The sequence below is a fragment of the Triticum aestivum genome, chromosome 2B, assembly GCF_018294505.1.
Source record: "Triticum aestivum cultivar Chinese Spring chromosome 2B, IWGSC CS RefSeq v2.1, whole genome shotgun sequence".
Lineage (NCBI taxonomy): Eukaryota > Viridiplantae > Streptophyta > Magnoliopsida > Poales > Poaceae > Triticum > Triticum aestivum.
The window spans coordinates 273,478,093-273,495,775 of record NC_057798.1 but is presented as its reverse complement, the minus strand read 5'-3'; the positions used below and the strand labels follow the sequence as shown (position 1 = coordinate 273,495,775).

General features: G+C 47.4%; 1 protein-coding gene and 1 pseudogene across 5 annotated transcripts; one reads left to right on the top strand and one right to left on the bottom strand.

Moving 5' to 3' along the window:
- The first annotated feature begins 840 nt into the window (after positions 1-840).
- Positions 841-16,526, top strand: LOC123044730 (receptor-like protein 4). Of its 5 annotated transcripts, XM_044467570.1 has the most exons (10): positions 869-1,109; positions 1,904-2,962; positions 3,341-3,488; positions 8,172-8,243; positions 14,547-14,618; positions 14,692-14,763; positions 14,855-14,932; positions 15,095-15,279; positions 15,472-15,528; positions 15,940-16,526. In XM_044467570.1, exons 1-10 carry the CDS (start codon positions 1,019-1,021, stop codon positions 15,981-15,983), a joined length of 1,878 nt encoding a protein of 625 aa, XP_044323505.1. In that variant the 5' UTR covers positions 869-1,018; the 3' UTR covers positions 15,984-16,526. The 5 variants fall into 5 exon arrangements, with proteins under 5 accessions (XP_044323508.1, XP_044323507.1, XP_044323505.1 ...); XM_044467573.1 differs by lacking the exon at positions 15,095-15,279 and having other exon boundaries at positions 841-1,109; XM_044467569.1 differs by lacking the exon at positions 15,940-16,526 and having other exon boundaries at positions 873-1,109; positions 15,472-15,826.
- Positions 16,013-16,763, bottom strand: LOC123044731 (protein C2-DOMAIN ABA-RELATED 5-like; annotated as a pseudogene).
- Between the last annotated feature and the right edge of the window lie 920 nt (positions 16,764-17,683).

Here is a 17,683-nt window from a genome sequence, read left to right as displayed (position 1 = left end):
TCAGCAATGAGTGCTCAGCCACTCGAGCTGCTATTTGTAAAGTGCGCTTAATGCCATATTAATGAAATCCTTCTGTTCAAAAAAAAAAGCGCTTAACTCGCTGCAACAATCGGGTGAGCTGAGCATGAGCCTTCCTCTTCTAGTAGTACAGTACTAGTACTCCTACTCGGGTACCCGTGAATCCGCCCTTTGTTTAGGCCGCGGCACGCGCATTAATCACCGCCGTACCAGTGGACGAGGCTATGAGCTGTAGCTGTGCGCACGTCTCAGCTGCGCCCAAGATCCGGCTCGGATGGTTGTGCCGCACTAGAGCGCTACTACATCTCCACCACCACATCGGCCGTTGGTCACCTGTACGCTGTAGCTTTGAGCAGCCCTGTCTGTTTCCATGTGACTAGCATTTGCATCCGGCAAACTGTACGCACTAGTTTTTCTCTCTTTTTTGAGTTATTAAAAGTGACAAAACATGTTCAGTATATTACTATTATTTTTTCGAACTTAATGTGTTACCAGACAGTAATTCCCGCGTCCATCCAAAATTCTTAGATCCAGGGAGTGGTGTGTGTGTCTCGTGACTTGGTAAGTTGTGGATCGTGGCCAAGAGCGTGACCAGCTCCCATGCCTCCATTAAAACAGTGGAAAAGGGATACCACAACAACCGCTGCAATCATCATTATTAGGGCATCTCCAACAGTACCATGTCATTGTTGGTTAGCCATTGCTACAGAAGCCAAATGCTAAGTGAAAGGGTAATACTCCAATGCAAAAGCCAATGCAAGCCAATGCAAAAGCCAAATCCTATGTGAAAGGGTATTTACCTGAGTAATCTATTGTCCTGATCCATTTTCAGTCTCAACTTTAGACAGCTCATTCTGATTTCCCAGGCCAGGCCTTTTGCGGGAGAAGAAAAAGCAAAAGAGATACTACTAGTATCTCGGACTGGACTGGCGTACCAAAGCAAGGAGAAAAGGCTCGTCTTTCTTAGAGAGGGAGGGGGGAGGGGCGAGAGGGAGGCGCGATGCACACGAGATTTCTTCTGTGGCCGCTGCTGCTCGCTGTCTCCGCATCGTCAGCTCTTCTTGGCGTTCTCGCGGCCGACCTTAGCAAAGGTGAGCTTTCTTGCGTCCTCTTTGCTTTCCCTCAAAATTTGTTATTTCTGCTCAATCCTGCTAAATGTAGCATACTGTGAGCTACTTATGTTTTTGCATTTACTTATGGGACCGGTATTTGCATTCTTACCCAAATCAAGAATCCAGAATCCAGATTGAGTAATTTTGTGCCTACTTTGCCATCTTGCTTTCCAAGTTTGCTGATGTAATATGAGGTGGATCTTCCCCAAATTGATAGATTATCTGCCGTCCTTTTTTACGGCGACGTCGTTTGGTTTCAGGCTAGCCAATTTCTTGGAATACCATTCCGTTTCTAGATTTGCGGAGAAAGCTTCCCCTTCCTCGCATTTGGGGTTATTAACACTGTGATGTTTGACGGAATGAAGAATTTGATGGAGACACATTTTCACAAGTTTTGGACACCCCCACCCCACCCACGAATTCTATCCATTTGCTCTTGTTATCATATTGATAGCTTCCTTATCCCTCGAAAGTAGTCCATTTACCGCCCCTTCCCGCTCATATGTGCAATTTGGTTTGCTAAATAGTATTATGTCATTTAAAGATAGATATGCTCAGGCTAGGAAGGAGGCACGGGAAATTTAAGTAGGAGGAAACGAAACAAGACGTCCAAGCTTTAATTTATTTCTCTACTATATTGTACTTTCATGATTCAATGAACCTCTTGCACCTTCGGTGCAACTCAAATGGTACATTTATTTTACAGTAATTGCTTACTTGATGATTCCTAGCATTGCTATTCATTGTAGTTCTAAACGCTTGCTTGTTTTCAGAACCTTTTACCATCCGTATAAGCTGTGGGAGTTTCGACGATGTCCACACGGCACCTACCAACACGTTGTGGTACCGAGATTTTGGTTATACTGGTGGCAGGTTTGCAAATGCCACTCGCCCGAGCTTTATTGTACCCCCACTGAAAACTCTTCGATATTTCCCTCTGTCTGATGGCCCTGAAAATTGTTACTACATCAACAATGTGCCCAATGGGCACTACCAAGTCAGACTTTTCTTTGCCCTTGTGGCTGATCCTAATCTTGATAGTGAGCCAATATTTGATGTTTCTGTTGAGGGCACTCTATTCAGTTCTTTGCTTTCGGGCTGGAGTAGCGATGATGAGAAGACATTTGCGGAAGCCCTGGTTTTTGTTCAAGACTCAAGCTTATCGGTTTGTTTCCACAGCACCGGTCATGGCGATCCATCGATTCTTTCTATTGAAGTTCTCCAAATAGATGATAATGCCTATAAGTTTGGTTCCCTTTGGGGAAAGGGAACAGTGCTTAGAACTACCAAAAGATTGACATGTGGTTCTGGAAAGCCAGCTTTTGACGAAGACCTAAACGGTATCCACTGGGGTGGTGACAGATTCTGGTTAGGGTTGAAAACTTTATCATCTAGTTCTGATGATCAACCTATATCAACTGAAAATGTTATAGCAGAGACATTGCTTGCACCAAATTTTTATCCTCAAAGTATGTACCAATCAGCTATTGTGGGCACTGATAGGCAGCCGACGTTATCCTTTGAAATGGATGTTACTCCAAACAAGAACTATTCTGTATGGCTTCATTTTGCAGAGATTGATAATGGAATAACTGCAGAAGAGCAAAGGGTATTTGATGTACTTATCAATGGTGACACTGCTTTCAAGGATATTGATATAATCCGCATGACAGGAGAGCGTTTTACTGCGCTTGTTCTGAATAAAACTGTTGCTGTCAGTGGGACAACGCTAAAAATCACCTTGCAGCCTGTTGAAGGGACACATGCCATTGTTAGTGCGATTGAGGTTTTTGAGATCATTCCAGCTGAAATGAAGACCTTAACTCAAGAAGGTTGGTGCTTGACACTCTCCAAATTATCTTCCCTTTATTTCAAGCAATAATAAGTTTATGTTAGTAAATATGCTTGTTGCTTGGAAACCTTTTTTTATTGGTGAACTGTATGAAACAGCCATTTGCAGTCCTTGGTTGACATTCTTGCTATACATATTATGGTTCAGAAATCATCTAGGATATTTTCCATTTCATGGTGTATAATCAATTGACGGTTGATAAAATCTACTTTTCAATAAAGATGCTTTTATTAAATGCGAACAAGTAGGACAGCTTTTCTCTGTCTTCAATTTACAGCTATTCGAATGAGTATCACCAGAGGCCAGAGTTAAGCAACTAGGTTTCTATATTGAGTCTCTCCTTTGCCGTGCTCTGTAGTGACTGCTCTGCGGACTTTGAAGGGTTCACTTGGTCTTCCTCTTAGATTTGGCTGGAATGGTGACCCCTGCATTCCTCAGCAGCATCCGTGGAGCGGAGTTGATTGCCAGTTTGACAATACCAAAAGGCAGTGGGTCATTGATGGACTGTATGCTCTCTACCTCATACCACTTTATATCACAAGCATTTGTAGTCTTTTATGATCAGGATGCTAAACTTTCTGTATTGTATTCAGTTTGTTAATTTTGTATGTGTTTAAATACCTGTGGAATTATCCCTAATCTATGCAAATAACACAGTGATGATATGCAGGGACTATCTGCTTATTGATTTGAGGTTGAAAAATCTCCCTGTTGGTTGGGTTTCTGTTACTTGAAACTAGACTTGTCCATGTGCAGTCTGACCAGTTTGGCATCAGTCCTACGAGTCCAAAAGTCTGACTCAGCTGCAGCCAAATAGTTTTTGCAAATATATAGACATGATATGTTATTTAAGATGAAATAAATTTCATACATATAACATAAATAAATAGGAAATAAAGACTTCTGGGTTCGGATCTAGCGTGTACAAGCCATGCATTATCATGCCTGGCCTGGGTCATGAAAACAGTACACAAGTACTTGAAAAATAGTGCATTGGTATGCTTTACATGAGCAAGATTAAAGATGCAATGTGAATTGCCAACCTCACCATCAACAAAGGGCTTATAAGACCAATGATCAGAGACAAAGATTGTACCTAGGTGCACTAGTCATCAACTAACAGCCCTAGTTTTCAATGAACTAACACAAATGACATCACTTACAAAATTCCATGTATATTGTGAAGTCTGTGGTAACCTGGTAAGCTTAATAATGGAAGTTGTAGCACCTATTTTTTGTAGAATACTAAATATAAGAGCTTCATCATGTGTTTTGGGAGTCAACAATTTATTGTCCATCTGATATTCCATTGGGCTTGCTCGTGAAATTTCAGGTCTTACTTTCTTGAGAAATGCAAAAGCATCACATGACACATGTTGATGCACATCAAAATATCAGGGCTTCAATTGAGAGGTTTGAGGGTTTTGATCATGGGAAAATTGCTCTCATTATTATTTGAACCCACTTCACTTCCATGGCAGCATGGTGCATGTAGCTCCCTCTCGCGCAGGGTCTGGGGAAGGATCCGAACACATTGGGTCTTTCTATGCAGCCTTTCCCTGCATTTTTGCAAGAGGCTGTTTCCAAAACTCGAACCCGTGACCTCATGGTCACAAGGCAACAGCTTCACCGCTGCGCCAAGGCTCCCCTTCACTCCACTCACATAGCGTTCTCGGAAAATGAGTTTGCTAAAATAACCCTACTTAATGGCATCACTATGCTCTGTCTTACCTTCCCTTAGTCTTTCCTCTCCCCTCCCTCCCTTCCCCCCCTGCCATGTAGGAAATGTGCAAGGGCAAGGCTGTCTTAAACCCTTTGCTCTCTCCTCACCACTGAAAAGTAGTCCAGATGAAGCCAAGAAGAAGTCTGAAGCCAACCTCCATTGACGTGATGGCTCATGCTGCTGCTCCTGTGCCTGACCTTCTCTTCTTCTCCCATGGTGATGCGGTCTGTGGTCGTGATGTTGATGTTGTCGAAAGGCAATAATGGCTGGCATGATCTCGTCGGCATATGGCTCCTTCTCTGCTTCACATCGAGCGTGTATCTTGTTGAAATATGTGCTCAATATTAGTTGTACGAGTTGTGCTCCAGTTCGACTTGTAATTAGCAGAGGGTTAGGTGTTTTAGTCGAACACGTGTAACCCAGGCCTATTATATAAAGGCACCATGGGGTAGCCAAATATACTAGACATAAGTTGGTAGGCTAGATAGAGATCACATGAGGGACGGTTCGGCACAAGTGGTAGGGATGGCCGGACCGGCCATGACGAGTGGTCAGAGACCTATCTGATGGCCTCAGCGGGCTTGTCGTTGACTGTATCATGTGATTTGGTACATGGAAGGAGCGCCCATAGTCATGCCCCAAAGATGTAGCCATGTTGGTGAACCTGGTTAACAAATCTCGGTGTTGTGCTTGTGCTTTTGTGATTGCTTTTCCTCGACAAATTGACGCGCGCCTCAGATTATTCTAACAAGTTGTATGAGAGCAAGGTTTTGATAAGGTCGCAAGTTGATCTAGAGTATGAATCGCATTTGGTGCGAAGACGGTGTGTGGAAGAAACAATTATTGAAGCTCATACTGGTCGGTTGGAGGATTTCTTCCATGGAAGTCGTCAGGTTGCGCTGGACTACATCGAGAAAAGAAGCAATTGGAAACAGTAGATTGGAAGGCAGTAGCACGTGCAATGGCGGCAGCGTGTTCTAGATCAATCTCGGCGTGATTAGGTCGGGTCACGTGCAACAACGGGAGTCATCAGGATCTTAGAGTTGACAAGCGTTGTCGGCAACAGGAGTCCTGAGCGGTTTCGGCAGTGCAACGCATAAGCAACATGCTACATGGGCCAAGGCGGAGCTCATGAATAATGGTTCAAATCCAAGGTGCATGGAGGTTCGCGCATGGTGGCTTCAAGATGGCGGGGACATATTTGCCAATAGTGGAAAATATGTGTCGAATATTAGGTGTACGAGTTGTGCTATAGTTGGGCTTATAATTTGCGGAGGGTTAGGTATTTGAGTCGAACACATGTAACCCGGACCTATTATATAAAGGCACCATGGGATAGCCAAATAGACTAGACATAAGCTGGTAGGCGAGACAAAGATCACAAGAGGGACGGTCTGGCGCCCATTACAAGGGTGGCCGGGGACCTGTCTGATGGCCTTGGCCGGCTTGTCGTGGACTGTATCATGTGATTTGGTACATGGGGAGGAGCATTCATAGTCATGCCCCGGGGATGTAGCCATGTTGCTGAACCTCGTTAACAAATCTCGGTGTTGTGCTCGTACTTGTGTGATTGCTTGTCCTCGACGGATTGATGCGCGGTTCGAATTATTCTAACATATCTTGGGATCATTTATGCAAATACCGCAGAGCATATTGTGCTAGAGGTGGCAAACCGTGGCATGCGCTGGTGAGCGGAATTCGTGCCAGAGGTGACAAACCGTGGCACGCACCGGTGAGCGCGGGTGTGACGCCGCGGCCATAGCCACTGGTTCCCGGCCATTATGCCTGGCGGGATCTAGACTAGCCCCACAGACCAACACTAGTCTTTTCTGTGCACTTTATCCTCAACAGTGAGCACAGCGCACCCGAGATCAACATCCCAGTCGGTCACTCATCGTCAAATCGCTCGAAGTCAAGCACACTTAACTTTGAGGTTCCTTGCGAATGTGCTCCCAGAAAAGAAGGAATTCCTTGTTGATATGAGTAGTCTATCATTGCTATTAAGCCAGGATGTCACATACACCCCCACTCAAAGGAACCGACGTTCCCCATTTGCACACGTCTATGCGCGCCAGTGCCAACATCCACATGTGACCATTTCGTGTGCCATAGCTGGTCACACGCACCATGTACATGTCTGCGCCATTGACCAGCACATGTCTGTGTAACCGCGAGGGTCGGCTCTGATACCATTTATAACGCCCCAGACATAGCCACCGGTTCCCGGCCATTATGCCTGGTGGGTTCTAGATTGGCCCCACAAACCAACACGAGTCTTGCATGCGCACTTTGTCCTCACTCGTGTGGACCTTGGATAACTTCCCAGTATGCTTAACTTTGAGGTTCCTTGCGAATGGGCTACTAGAAAAGAAGGAGCTCCTTGTTGATACCAGTAGTCACAGCGGGCCTCGACTTACTCGGATGTCACAGCGGGCGTCGGCTTACTATGAGGTTCCAATTGACATCTCAGCAGTCTATCATTCCTATTAAGCCAGGATGTCACAGCGGGCTTCGGCTTCCTCGGATGTCTTGATAGGCCCTGACAACAGGGGTGAACCTACATAGTGTTGAGTGGGTGCCTAGGCCCCACTCAGTTTTTGAAATTTCAATAGGAATTGCTTATTCTAAAAGAACTTTTTGAAATTCTTTAAATTTGTACAATAAATGCCCCGCTCCAGTGATTTACCCCCACTCCACAAAATTTATAGATCCACCCTTGCCTGACAAGCTTCAGTGCTGGATCAGCATCCTGGGAAACCTCGTGCTGGCCACTGTATACCTTGTGCATATGGTGGACACTCTCACCCCTTGGAAGAGCCCTTCTGGGAGCAGCAGGGATGTCGTCAGCAAGAAAATCATTCTCATAGTGGAGGAGCCCTGGTAACCCAGACACCTCCGACTATACGCTCTACTCTATGGCTTTAAGCTCGCTGGCAACATTTCACAAAGCACCGAGGTCATGTCCTCTACTACTCTACACAACACCTCACAGTAATGTGCTTCAGCCGACCAATACAAGATGTGCTACATGCTTGGTAGGGATAAGCTCCTTTTGTGTGTTGTTAATATACAATGACCGTTACAGATCAGAGCTTCGTCACACTTCACAGGTTGGAGTTTTCTAAATTGGGGGTACTAAAGGTTGAAGAAGAGCATTAGATGTGCATCCAACAGACCCAAAGGGCAGTGGGGAAAGAGGGTGAGGTAGAGGAGATTTAGAAGACTGCAGATGGAGCATAAGTGTGATTATGTGGTGGTATTTTAGGAGTGCTCTGAGAGCGAAGTGGATTTAAACTTTAAAATAGTTTTATGAGAGCATTTTCCCCTCCAATTATTTGTTGTGTTACCTTGTTTTAGGCCTTAACAACACCTTTTGCGTTCTTATATTCATTACAATTTCATTAATCGCCCATTAATGTTAAGTAATTGTTACTGCAAGTATTTGAACTACTCCTTGAACATGCAGAGGTCTTGACAACCAAGGGTTGAGAGGAGTTATACCTAGTGATGTATCTAAGCTACAACACCTGCAAAGCATGTAAGTTTGTTTCACAACCCCAATATGAATGCATGAGTGCATGATCATTTTAGTTCTTAATATGAATTGAAATGTCATGGTTACCGTTATGCTTTGCTATATCTTGTAGTACTGAAAACGGAAAACCCGTAACACCATTAGCTACATTTACTGTTGATGGATGCATTTTCATAAACCCGTGCAACCAAGGTTTTTGAGACGCCGAGTCAAGTCAAGTCACCATGCCTCCGGTTCAGCGATTAGCCGGACCTAGTTGGTGATTAGTCGCCACTAATTGCCCAAGTCGCTATCCTGCACCTTCTCGGTGTAAGACAATAGGTTTGGGGGAACTGGCTCAACCCTCTAGGGGTGGCCTATCACATATATATAATGAAGGGGTACAACGTTACATCATACGTACACATATACAGAAGCTATACAGTCTAACACCCTCCCTCAATCTTAGCCACTTCCTAAAGAATCTAGAAGGGTAAGATTGCGCCGACACAATTCTCAAACTGTGGTAGAGGTAACGGCTTGGTGAAGATGTCTGCAAGTTGATCTTTGGAAGAGATGAACTTGATCTGTAGTTGCTTCTGAGATACCCGTTCCCGTACAAAATGATAGTCCACTTCGATGTGTTTCGTTCGGGCATGAAATACCGGATTAGCAGACAGGTATGTAGCACCGATGTTATCACACCAAAGAATAGGAGACTGTGATTGAGATATACCCAACTCCTGAAGTAAAGACTGTATCCAGATAATCTCTGCAGTTGCATTAGCCACAGCCTTATACTCAGCTTCAGTACTGCTACGTGAAACAGTAGCTTGTTTCCGAGCACTCCAGGCGATCAAGGTAGAACCAAAGAACACAGCATAGCCCCCCGTGGATCGCCTGTCATCCGGACTGCCAGCCCAATCCGCATCAGAATACACTGAAATGACCCCAGAGGGGTTCGGTCGAATGTGCAAACCATAGGACAATGTGAAGCGAATGTAACGCAAGATGCGCTTAACCGCAGACCAATGAGTGTCACGAGGTGCCTGGAGATACTGACATACTCTGTTGACAGCAAATGAAATATCTGGACGGGTGATCGTCAAGTACTGCAACCCACCAACAATACTCCTGTACTGTGTCGCATCAGCAGAGGGAAGGAGCTCGCCATCTACAGCAGTGATCCTGTCAGTAGCAGACATAGGTGTAGTAGTTGGTTTGCACTTAAGCATTCCAGCCCGCTGCAATAAGTCCAAACAGTACTTCTTCTGCGTCATAACAAGACCATCAGAGAGAGAAGCAACTTCCACACCAAGGAAGTAGTGAAGCTTCCCAAGATCTTTGACTGCAAAGTCAGCACCAAGAGACCGAACAAGAGCAGCAGCAGCCGACTGAGAAGAACTGACAAGTATAATATCATCCACATAGACCAGCAGGTACATGATAACTTCGGGCCGTTGTAGAAGAAATAACGAAGAGTCAGCAGCCGATGATGCAAAACCATGAGCATGAAGGGCTGTCGCAAGACGAGCATGCCAAGCACGGGGAGCCTGCTTCAGACCATAGAGTGCTTTCGTGAGACGACAAGATAATCAGGACGATCAGGATCAGAGAACCCTGGTGGCTGCCGCATATAGACCTCCTCCTCCAGGACACCATGGAGAAAGGCATTCTGGACATCAAGCTGACGAAGAAACCAACCCCGAGTAACTGCAAGAGAGAGAAGAAGCCTGATAGTAGTAGGTTTAACCACTGGACTGAAGGTGTCTTCATAATCAAGACCATAACGTTGCCGAAATCCTCGGGCAACCAGCCGCGCCTTGTAGCGCTCAATAGAACCATCATAATGCTTCTTCACTTTGAAAACCCATTTAGAATCGATGACATTAACACGGGGTGGGGGCGGAACAAGAGTCCATGTCTTGTTACGAAGAAGAGCATGGTACTCCTGTTCCATGGCCTCTCGCCAATGAGGTATGCTGAGAGCAGCTTGGTACGTACGAGGCTCAGAGGTAGGATCCGCACGGATAGCAGCCAGACATGCAGCCAACCAGGCAACCGTACCATCAGTGCGCTGTTTGGGCTGAAACACTCCACTGCGACTCCGCGTATGTGGTCGTTGAGGAGCCACAGGAGCCACAGGTGACGGTGATGGTGACGCCTCAGCCATCGACGGAGATGCCTCAGGAAGCACCGAAGGTGATGTAGGCGGTGACGACGATGGCGACGCCTCGGCCATCGACGGAGATGCCTCAGTAAGCACCGGCGAGAGGGCACCGGGGGCAGGTGAGCTCGGCCCAGGCGAGCACGGCCCAGACGTGTCAGACCGAGAGGGTGACGAGGCCGGCGTGGCGGGCCGAGACAGAGGCGAGGCCGGCTCAGAGGCCGGCTCCGGGCCCAGGGGCGACGAAGGTGGCCCAGAGATCAAGGGCGCCGGTCCAGGGGCCGAGGGCGCCGAAGCAGTCGGCGTAGTAGGAGGTTCGGTCCGACGTGCATGAGCACGATTGCCGAGGCCATGCAGGGACACCCCATGATCATCAGGAGGAGACGATGGCGCCTCCAAAATCTCCAACCGAGCCCAACGTCCAGTGCCTGCACCATGGTTAGGCAACAAAATAGGAGAGTATGCAACATCATCAAATTGGTCAGATGCAACGGAGGATGAATGCAAAGATGATGGTTCAACAGTGGACACAGGAAGCTTGGCAAAGGGAAAAACATGCTCATCAAACACGACATCCCGAGATATGTAGACACGATTTGTGGGAACATGAAGACATTTGTAACCTTTATGAAGAGAGCTATAACCAAGAAAAACACACTTCTTGGAACGAAACTCAAGCTTGCGTTTGTTATAAGGGCGGAGATGCGGCCAACCAGCACACCCAAAAACCTTAAAGAAGGTATAATCAGGTTGTTCATTAAGGAGAACTTCAATGGGAGTCTTCATATTCAAAACACGAGTGGGGGTGCGGTTTATGAGAAAACATGCAGTGGTAAGAGCATCACTCCAGAACCGAAACGGAACCGATGCATGGGCCAAAAGAGTAAGACCAGTTTCAACAATGTGACGATGCTTACGTTCCACAGAACCATTCTGTTGATGTGTATGTGGACAGGCTAAATGGTGAGCGATCCCAAGCGACTGAAAGAAGGAGTTGAGGTTGCGATACTCAACCCCCCCCCCCAGTCCGACTGGACATGAACAATTTTGTGCTTGAGAAGGCGTTCAACATGTTTTTGAAACTGAACAACAATGTCAAACACATCAGATTTGCGTTTAATAAGATAAAGCCAGGTAAAGCGACTATAAGCATCAACGAAACTGATATAATAATTGTGACCACTGACAGAAGTCTGAGCAGGACCCCATACATCAGAAAAACAAGTTCTAAAGGATGTTTCACCTCACGACTGGACTCCGAAAAAGGAAGTTGATGACTCTTCCCCTGCTGACAAGCATCACACACTGCTACATCTTTATTACTAGACATGCTAGGAAGCTCATGACGACGTAAAACATGACAAACGATAGGTGTGGCCGGGTGACCAAGGCGAGCATGCCACTGTGACGGAGATACCCGAACTCCACTGAACACGCGAGCGACACCAGGATGCTCCAGACGATAGAGGCCCTGGCACAACCGCCCGCTAAGAAGAATGTCCCTCGTGCCCCGATCCTTAATAAAAAGATCAAAAGGATGAAATTCACAAAGCACATTATTATCACGTGTGAGTTTAGGAACAGAAAGAAGATTACGTGTCACAGAGGGGACTCTAAGCACATTACGAAGCTGAAGACTCCTATTTGCATGCCTAGTGAGAAGAGATGCTTGACCAATATGAGATATATGCATACCTGCTCCATTGGCGGTGTGGATCTTGTCGGAGCCATGGTAGGGTTCGCGAGTATGGAGCTTTCCCATCTCACTCGTCAGATGCTCCGTTGCCCCAGAGTCCATATACCAGTGAGGATCAACAGAGTAGGACTGAGTGCGCCCTTGCTGCTTTGTGGACACCGGTCGATCTGCCATGGCCACCTGACGCGCAAAGTCGCGCGTGTCCTTGCCATCATTGCCGAGGCCCAGAAAACTCTTCTGAAAGCGTTTGTGACACTTAGAGGACCAGTGCCCATCGAGGCCACAAAGCTGACACACACGCTTACCGCCAGCCCCCGGTAATGTCGCAGTAGGAGGGGGGGCCGAGGCGGGCGGTGGTGGCAGCCCCGAAGGAGTCTGGGATGATGAAGAAGAGCGGCTACCCTTGGTGGCGGCGTTGGCCGAGAGGGAGCCGTTGCTCCTGGAGCGGCGCGTCTCGACCCGTTGCTCAGTGAGAAGAAGGCGGGAAAAGACCTCGTGCGCCAGCATGGGTTTCGAGTTGCCCCGCTCGTTGATGATCTCGACTAAGGCATCATACTCCTCATCAAGACCATTGACAATAAACGAGTTGAACTCGGAGTCGGTGAGGGGCTGCCCAATGGAGGCCAACGTGTCGGCGAGGCCCTTGACCTTGTTGTAGAACTCAGTGGCAGTGGAGTCAAGCTTTTGACACTCCCCAAGTTGACGACGGAGCGTAGAGACACGAGCCTGCGACTGTGCTGCAAACGAGCGCTCAAGGATGGTCCACGCCTCATGGGACGTCTTGGCGAAGACAACAAGACCAGCAACGGCCGGAGTGAGCGACCCCTGGATGGAGGAGAGGTTCGCCTGGTCCTGCCCCATCCAAACACGGTGCGCCGGATTGTAAACCGGGCCGTGCACGCTATCGATCAGCGCAGGGGGACAGGGGAGAGAACCGTCGACGTAGCCAAGCAGGTAGTGACTCCCAAGAAGCGGGAGAACTTGCGCACGCCAGAAGATGTAATTGTCCGACGACAACTTGATGGTGATGAGGTTTCCGAAGTGAAACGGCGGCGGCGGTAGGGAACCCGTGGAGTAGGCTGCCTTAGGCAAAGGCGCCATAGGGGAGTGGCCACAGGTGCGGCCGCGGGGACGGACGGCGCAGGAGCCGCGCCTGACGCGGCGAGGCCGGCCATCAGGGCCGAGGCAGAGGCCGACATCGGGGCGACGGCGGCGTCGCTGACGAAGGCGGGCGAAGAGGCGCCCGTCGTGGCGCTGGAGGTGTGGACTACCAGCGAGTGACCCGGCGACGAGGAGAAGGAGCCAACGCTCCTCGTCCCGATCGGGAGTGATGCGGCCGCGGCAGAGTCGAGGGGCCGGGAGAGGAGAGCCGCCAGGGAGGCCGGCAGGTAGCTGGCCGTGGAGGAGCCCGATGCGGCGGATCCCGACATGGTGGCGGCGGCGCGATCTGAAGGATGGCGACGGCGCGACGTGAGCGACGAAAGCGGCGGCGGCGGCGTAGGGTTTAGCGGAAGCGTTTGACCTAGTCTGATACCATGTAAGACAATAGGTTTGGGGGAACTGGCTCAACTCTCTAGGGGTGGCCTATCACATATATATAATGAAGGGGTACAACGTTACATCATACGTACACATATACAGAAGCTATACAGTCTAACACTCGATGATTAGTCGGCATCTAGTCGGTGACTGGTCCGCGACTCAAAAACCTTGTGTGCAACATGAAGGATCACCGGAAATGGACTGAAGTATCTAGAAACAACTTTGTAGTTGTTCAATCAGATACAAAAGGGCTGTTCAAAGATCTGATTGCCTGGGTTCCATGCCTGATCCACAGAAATCAGCTATGCTGGAACAATTGCAACCATTTTATTTGAGTAATACAAGCCCTTGTTCCCGGCAAACAAAAAGTATAGTCTTCTGAAATATTCCCTCCATTCGGAATTACTCGTCCAAGAAATGAATGTATCTAGATGTATTTTAGTTGTAGATACATCCATTTTTGTGACAAGTAATTCTGAACGGAGGGAGTATATGTTACTATTTTTGAGCTGGTGGCGACTAGTTAATTCCTAATTACTTCATAGATGCGTTTGAATTTTGCACAAAAAAATGTAACTACTGCTCATAACAAAATTTAACTATAAAATGAATCTTTGGGACAATTCTCGAGTGACATATGCTGAAAGTCAAAGTCTGTTCAAGCTTTGCATTACATGAATCATGCGGGATTCATACTCAAAATTCCCAATGCTGCAAACAGGCCAATTTCCATTGGCAGAATTAAATGGACTATGGACGTGATTATGTAATCAGGAGCAAATCAATATTGTCAATGATCCTAAATTTGAGGATATCACTTAACGAAGTCTAAATGAAACTACCTGCCTTTCTTACTGTCTTAAGAAAGTACTGGCACTATGATTTTGGCCTGACAAAGATAAACTTTCGTTTGATCAAACAGAAACTTCAGCGGTAATAGTATAAAGGGCAATATTCCATTGTCTTTGGGCACCATCCCAGGGCTACGAGTACTGTAAGTCTGCAACACCAGTATTGGGAAGTCCCAGTTTTTCCATTTAATGCTTATTACGTAATCATATTTGTAGAGATCTGTCATTCAATGAACTCAATGGTTCTATTCCGGAGAGCCTTGGCCAACTGACGTCTTTACAGACACTGTGAGGACATCAATTGCACATATTTTTCTTCTGTTTGGGACTTACTTCGTGCTTCTTCCCCCTTAACTAGAGATACTTTCTCTTAATGCAGGAACCTAAATGGCAATGATCTTTCAGGAAGGGTTCCAGCCAGCCTGGGAGGAAGACCTCTACACAGAGTTAGATTCAAGTAAGAACCCACAGCATTTATTACTACAGATAGTTTGCATTCCAGTCACTCCTTTCTCCACAAATATAGGAGCATAAACCCAATCTAGATGCGCATTTGAGTTCCTGTTTGTCTTAATATTACTTGAATGTTTGGGAGTCTTACAAACTGTTGAAATGACAGCTTTACGGACAATGCTGGGCTGTGTGGAATTCCTGGTTTACGTGAGTGTGGCCCTCATTTATCAGTCGCTGCAAAGATTGGCATGGCTTTCGGGGTACTTGTAGCTTTTCTGTTTCTAGTTGTATTTGCGGCATGCTGGTGGAAAAGGAGGCAAAACATTATCCGTGGTCAGAAATTAGCTGCAGGTAAGAAGCTGTAATAACGATTCTGGATTGTTAATAAGATGGCCGCATGCATCATCATGATGCAGAGGCCGGGGGTACGCCTCCATTTCAAAAAAAAAAGAAGAAGCTGCAATAAACCATTTAAATCTGAATGCAGAGTATACAAATTTGTTTGATACAATGGACTAAGTTTTTTTTCCTCCCGTTTTGCAGCAAGGGAAGCTCCCTATGCTAAATCAAGGACCCAGTTTACACGGGATGTGCAAATGGGTAAGCACCACCGCCCGCATGAGACGAGCCCACGGGGTGGCAACAATGAAAGCTCGCCACATTTGCTTTCCTAGTTACTTGCCGCGATTGGTAACGCTATTTCGGTTGTGCGTTCTCTCCGTTATGCTCAGTTAATGCTGCTGCCAGCTTGAGTTGTAAAACAACTGTACATACTAGGTCAGGATGGTGTATATACTCCCTTTTTTCCTCCAAATGTTCAGTCAGGGAGTATTGTCAACTGGGAAATGATCCAGATCATCCTATTTCTAGTTGATGGAACAATTCTATACTAGCTTCATTATCTTTTGTTACGTACGTATATGCAGAACCGAAACAAGTCTATTGCATGCTTTACATAACACCCACTGTAATGATCTGTGGATCTCACCAGGACGTTGCTTATTTTCATAGCTCACAGAGGAAGCAACATTCCAGTCACAGAAAGCAGCCACTAGAGCTGACCACCATGGTTGGTCACTGCGGATCACCGCGCCGTGCCTGGGATGTTTAACCCACTCCAGGTGCAGGATGATCTCGCCGGTGTCGGTGTTCCTTAGCTTGAGGACAATGTTCTGAGAGACCTTGCCGTCTTTCCATGTGATGTGGCTCTCGGTGGAGAAGCAGTTGCCCTTGTCAGGGTGGATCGTCTCGTCTTCATCACGGTGTCGTGAGGGACGTGGCTGAGGTCCTTCTTGGCGATCTCGACAAAGTCGAGGATGCTGAAGTCTGCATCACCCATGCTGTCATCCTTGGTGAAAGTATCATGGTCAAAGACTTCCTGTAATAGTAATAATGAAAGTAAAACCCCAAAGGTTGGTTTCAGGAACAAGAGATTGATATGTATTGGCGGTGAGTTTCTGAAATCCTGATTGGGATGGAGTTGTTGATCGAACTTACAATCTTAACCGGGAGCGTCCAGTTTGTGATGGACAGGGTGAGCTCCTCGTTCCATTCCGGGTTGGTGGATTTATATTTGATACCGGACTTCACTTTCTGCACATGATTACATCTCGGTTTTAGATTTAGCACTCGATCGGCCCAGGCCTAGTGATGATCGGACAGGAAAGTACCTGCTGTCCGAGGCAGATGACGACGTAGGGGTCGCTGCTGTGGGCGAGGGGGTCGCAGATGGCCAAGCTCACCCCGCTGACCACCTTCACCTTGAGCAGCCCAAGCAGGCGCTCCATGGATCGATCGAGGAACCGCGGAGACGTTTCTTTACGCGAGTGGGGGAAACACGGGGTCCCGATAACTGTCACACGTGTGGTGTATCGGGTAGTTGTGCCACACGCCTCGTGTGGCATGGACAGGAACCCGCCCGCACGACCGCGTCCGGGCGCACAAAGGCACGACCCGCAAATCCGGTGTGTGGTAATCCCGCCCCGCATGTCCGGGCCAGAGGACCCCGCAACCCGCACAATCCAGCCGTCCCGGCCTCCGATCGATCCCCAATCCCGACTGCCGCCATCTTCTCCCACCTCTCGAACCCCTACCACCATCGCCTGTCTTATCTGGTTGCCATGGCAACCAGAGCAGATCCGTAGGGCCTTCCCACCGCAAAACCACACCCCAACCCTCCCCCACCCCCCGCCCCCACTCCAACCCCGCCCTCCAAAGACGACCAGCTAAAAGCAGGTGAATCTCCCGATCTCCCTACTGTTTCTCATCCTTCTTCTGGGCAGAAAATTACAAATTTACCGACGAAGTTGGCAACTAGATCCATGATATAGGGGTAAAACACTACATGGTTTGTGTGTCTTCGCAGTTGCCAAGCAGAATACACTAGATCTGCCATGTACTACGCTAGAGATAAACTTAAGTTCTCAGTCGATTGATGCAAGTAGTTGGTAAATGAAATGGATGCGTAGGAATCCATAAAAAAGGGAGAGAAACTGAGAAATTTGAAATAATGGGGGGGGGGGGTGCGAAAATTAATTGACACTGGTGTCTAACGTCAGTTGTCACCTATCGTTGTTGTTAACTGCCACCATGTTAACCTATTACTTGCCATCCTATTGTAGTGGCTGATGCCATCGAATCGAACGGATAACTAGCACCCAGATTTTAGAAAAGAGAGTGGATGTGCATGTCCTACTAGCCATGATATGTTGGTTGCCTACGCATGAAAATGTGATAACACTCACGTGTTAACTTC